This window comes from Salmo salar, chromosome 05 (assembly GCF_965601325.2).
Source record: "Salmo salar chromosome 05, fSalSal1, whole genome shotgun sequence".
Lineage (NCBI taxonomy): Eukaryota > Metazoa > Chordata > Actinopteri > Salmoniformes > Salmonidae > Salmo > Salmo salar.
In genome coordinates, this window is record NC_138295.1 from 10562095 (window position 1) to 10566050 (window position 3956).

The 3956-nt window shown below is 39.3% G+C and overlaps 1 protein-coding gene across 1 annotated transcript; it reads right to left on the reverse strand.

Annotated features, from left to right (window-relative positions):
* Window positions 1–790: 790 nt before the first annotated feature.
* On the reverse strand, window positions 791–2643 carry LOC123743078 (uncharacterized). The gene is made up of 4 exons (XM_045717882.2): window positions 2422–2643; window positions 2179–2238; window positions 1686–1799; window positions 791–1066 (listed from the first exon to the last, which is right to left on the reverse strand). The coding sequence occupies exons 1-4, from the start codon at window positions 2554–2556 to the stop codon at window positions 923–925; spliced, it is 453 nt and encodes a 150-aa protein (XP_045573838.1). The 5' UTR covers window positions 2557–2643; the 3' UTR covers window positions 791–922.
* Between the last annotated feature and the right edge of the window lie 1313 nt (window positions 2644–3956).

Sequence of the window (3956 nt, forward strand, 5' to 3'; positions counted from 1 at the left end):
CTCTTTCTTGTTCTTTTTTCAACATCCCTCTTTTTGTTTATTTCAGTCTCTTGTTTTGATTTGATTTGCCGTGTGATTTGTCTGGTTGCCGTGTGATTTGTCTGGTTGCCGTGTGATTTGTCTGGTTGCCGTGTGATTTGTCTGGTTGCCGTGTGATTTGTCTGGTTGCCGTGTGATTTGTCTGGTTGCCCTGTGATTTGTCTGGTTGCCCTGTGATTTGTCTGGTTGCCCTGTGATTTGTCTGGTTGCCGTGTGATTTATCTGGTTGCCGTGTGATTTGTCTGGTTGCCGTGTGATTTGTCTGGTTGCCGTGTGATTTGTCTGGTTGCCGTGTGATTTGTCTGGTTGCCGTGTGTAGCATGTTTTAAGATTGGAATCATGCTACGTTTCTAAGTTTCTTCCTGCCTTCTAGGGAGTTTTTCCTAGACACTGCTTCTGCATTGCTTATTCTTTAGGGTTTTAGGTTGGGTATCTGTAGAGCGCTTTGACAACTGCTGATGTAAAAAGGCTTTATAAAATAAATGTGAATGATTGATTGATGCTATAACGCCATGGCACTGCCACAAAGTTGACATGTTCCACGATTTGCCCAGTGGTCCACACACGATACAGTATAATGTTAATGATTGTGTTTTACCAGTGCTTTAGTGTGGAGACGGCCAGACAGTTCAGTGATTCCACATTATAAAATGTAGTTTGAGGCTAGAGTCAGGAATAGGTCAAATCTAGAAAATCTTTGTTGCAGTAGTATCAACACTTAAACAATAAACCACATTTATAGAAAAAAATAGTTTTTAGCAATTAGTTAATTTATTCATAAATAGTACAAAAATAAATGTCATAGTACATTTAAATACAATTCAATAAATAATCATATGTGTTATTGGACTATGCACGATCGACAGAGTTCCCATCAGTCCCCTCAAAGTGCTGGGGTCGTTTTGTGATGAGTGACAGGGTGGGGACGGGCATAGATGATTTGGGCACAGTCGTAGAGGTTCATCAGGAGAGCGCGGAGCTGTTCCTCGTCAACGTTATTCTTCACTGTGCAGTTGGAAGGGTGAAGCTGGGGAGAGAACGGAACATTCCACTTAGAACCATAGACTAAAGAACCCAGAACACTACCTTAGAACCCTAACTACTTCCACAAGGCTCAGGATGTTTGCCTACAACCTGCATGTTGTTCAATACATCCTGTGTTAAGAAACACAATTTATTTTGTGGATGAATCAAATAGTAATGCATTATGGGGGTGTTTTTCTGGACAAGGATAAAGACAGTTTCATGGACCCAGATTAAGAGCATTTACATAAAAAAGTGCTTTTTTGTCCAGGACTAGGCTTCATCCATGTCTGGGAGCACCTCCGTATAAGTTTTGAGTTACTTTTTTTTATTTTTTATTTTTTTACACATAATTGTTATGACCAATAGTCAGAGTAGTAGTTACTTTTTGATTGACAAGAGCAGGGCTCTGTTCAAGTGGATGCAACGTTACAAGATATAAATACGTTGTGTTGAACAGATCTCTATTCGTGCATTTCTATCTGCGACAATTTGGATGTTTCACTGAATACACCTAGCCTAGCCTGGGTACCAGTCTGTTTGTGCCGTCATACCACTTTAGATCTGCGACCCAAGCTAGAGTACACCCTCAACCAAGTTGATTTGTCTGAATTATTCCTTACCATATTGTACTGCTTCAGCTCTCTGCTGATTGTCCCAATGTTGTTGTCTGAAGTCCCGTACTGCTCTTCGTTTATGTTAGACAGAATCTTCTCCGCTATGCAGAAATCTTTAGGCTGGAATTTGAGATTATTATAATTATTGATTGTTGTATGATGAATCTGTTGCTGTAATGGCTAAAATAGCCTGTAGAAAATTCTAAAATACATGGTCAACTTTCAGGTCAGCATTAACAAGTGTCTGATTGCATCAACAAATGTTGACATGAGTAAGTTAACAGATCAATTAACAGTAGTTTTCACTGACGGACATGAGGGGACAATTTCCCGGACACTGATTACGCCTATTCTTGGACTAAGGAGCACTTTCAACAGTGAATCTCCATTTGAACATAGTTTTTATTCTCTAGGACTAGGCTTAATCTGTGTCTGTGGAAACCTGCACACTGTCTATCATGTTTTCATCATTTTCATCAAGAATATGGATGCAACTTACCCCGTGTTCCTTGCAGCGAACTTGATTGAATTGCGCTGGCACTAGACTGTCCAAAAGGGCCTGAAAGGTTGACTAAACGTCACAATAGTGGCATTTTTTCATGACCCCTTTTCATTTTTAACAAGAGACCTTCTAATCCGATAGAGCAGTGCAACATTTGATAACACTGTAGATACAATGGATTATAATGCAGTTATAATGCATTATAGTACTTGTCATATTTCAACATTTCAATCTTCTTACCTCCGGGCCTTCATCGCGGGTCTTGTTAGCCTTGATCATGATCCTCCTCAGTAGATGATGCTCATCAGATGTCTTAGTGGGCGCAGTGAAGACCAGCACAAATGCAAAGGAGAAGAGGAGAGCAAGAGTCTTCATGGCTTTACAGTAGTTGTTGTAGTAGTAGTAGTAGTAGCAGGCTATGACTTGATACTGTCTCGGGGTGAAGAAGGTTCAAATGTGACTGACTTGCAACATCAAACACAGGCCTCTTATATTGTCACTAGATGTTGACACCCTCACAGAGCCCACTAGATAGAGATCACAACGTCACAGCTACAATTCTGACGATCAGCATCCAGGATGTCCTTATTTGGACAGTCATATTGCATATAATCAATTAGCAATCAAATCTTATCAAACTGAAACTTGATGACTGACAGTGGGAAAATATATGAAGAATTGCATTCCAAAACGCTATATATCTTTCACATCTGTGTTTTTTAATTAAATCAGAAATGATTGCTTAAGGGTACCTTAATGTGTTTGTAAAATATTACTGTTCTCAGACTTTTTAGTCCATATATTTAAGATGTATTAAAATGGGTTTTGTTTCAAAATGCTACATATCCATTGTTTAGCTGTAATGGAAAGTTGGTATCCTGTATATTTGACTGATATGGCGTTGTCTCACCTAGCTATCTTAAGATGAATATACTTGCTGTAAGTTGCTCTAGATATAACTATCTGCTAAATTACTAAAATATAAATATTTTAAGCACAGATCTCATTTTACTGTACTGATTAATAAAAAATAAACAATTTATATTGATGTCACAAATGTATTATTTGTACAGTTTTTTTCCCTCATCAATATACACACAATACCCATAATGAGATAGAAAAAACAGGTTTTTAATATTTTTGCAAATGTATAAAAACAACTGAAATATCACATTTCCATAAGTATTTAGACCCTTTACTCAGTAAATTTTTTTGTTGTTGAAGCATCTTTGGCAGCAATTACAGTCTCTAGTCTTCTTGGGTATGACGCTACAAGCTTGGCACATCTCTACTTGGGGAGTTTCTCCCATTATTCTCTACAGATCCTCTCAAGCTCTGTCAGGTTGGATGTGGAGCGTCGCTGCACAGCTGTTTTCAGGTCTCTCCAGAGATGATCGATCGAGTTCAAGTACGGGTTCTGGCTGGGCAACTCAAGGACATTCAGAGACTTTTCCGAAGCCACTTCTGCATTGTCTTTGCTGTATGCTTAGGGTCGTTGTCCTGTTGGAAGGTGAACCTTCGCCCAAGTCCTTAAATGAACTATTACTCATTAAAATCATTAGACTAGTCAGGATCGAGGGAAAGGTGAATGGAGCAAAGTACAGAGAGATCCTTGATGAAAACCTGCTCCAGAGTGTTCAGGATCTCAGACTTGGGCGAAGCTTCATCTTCCAACAGGACAACGGCCCTAAGCACACAGCCAAGAATAAGCAGGAGTGGTTTAGAGACAAGTCTTTGAATGTGCATGAGTGGCCCAGCCAGAGCCCGGATTTGAA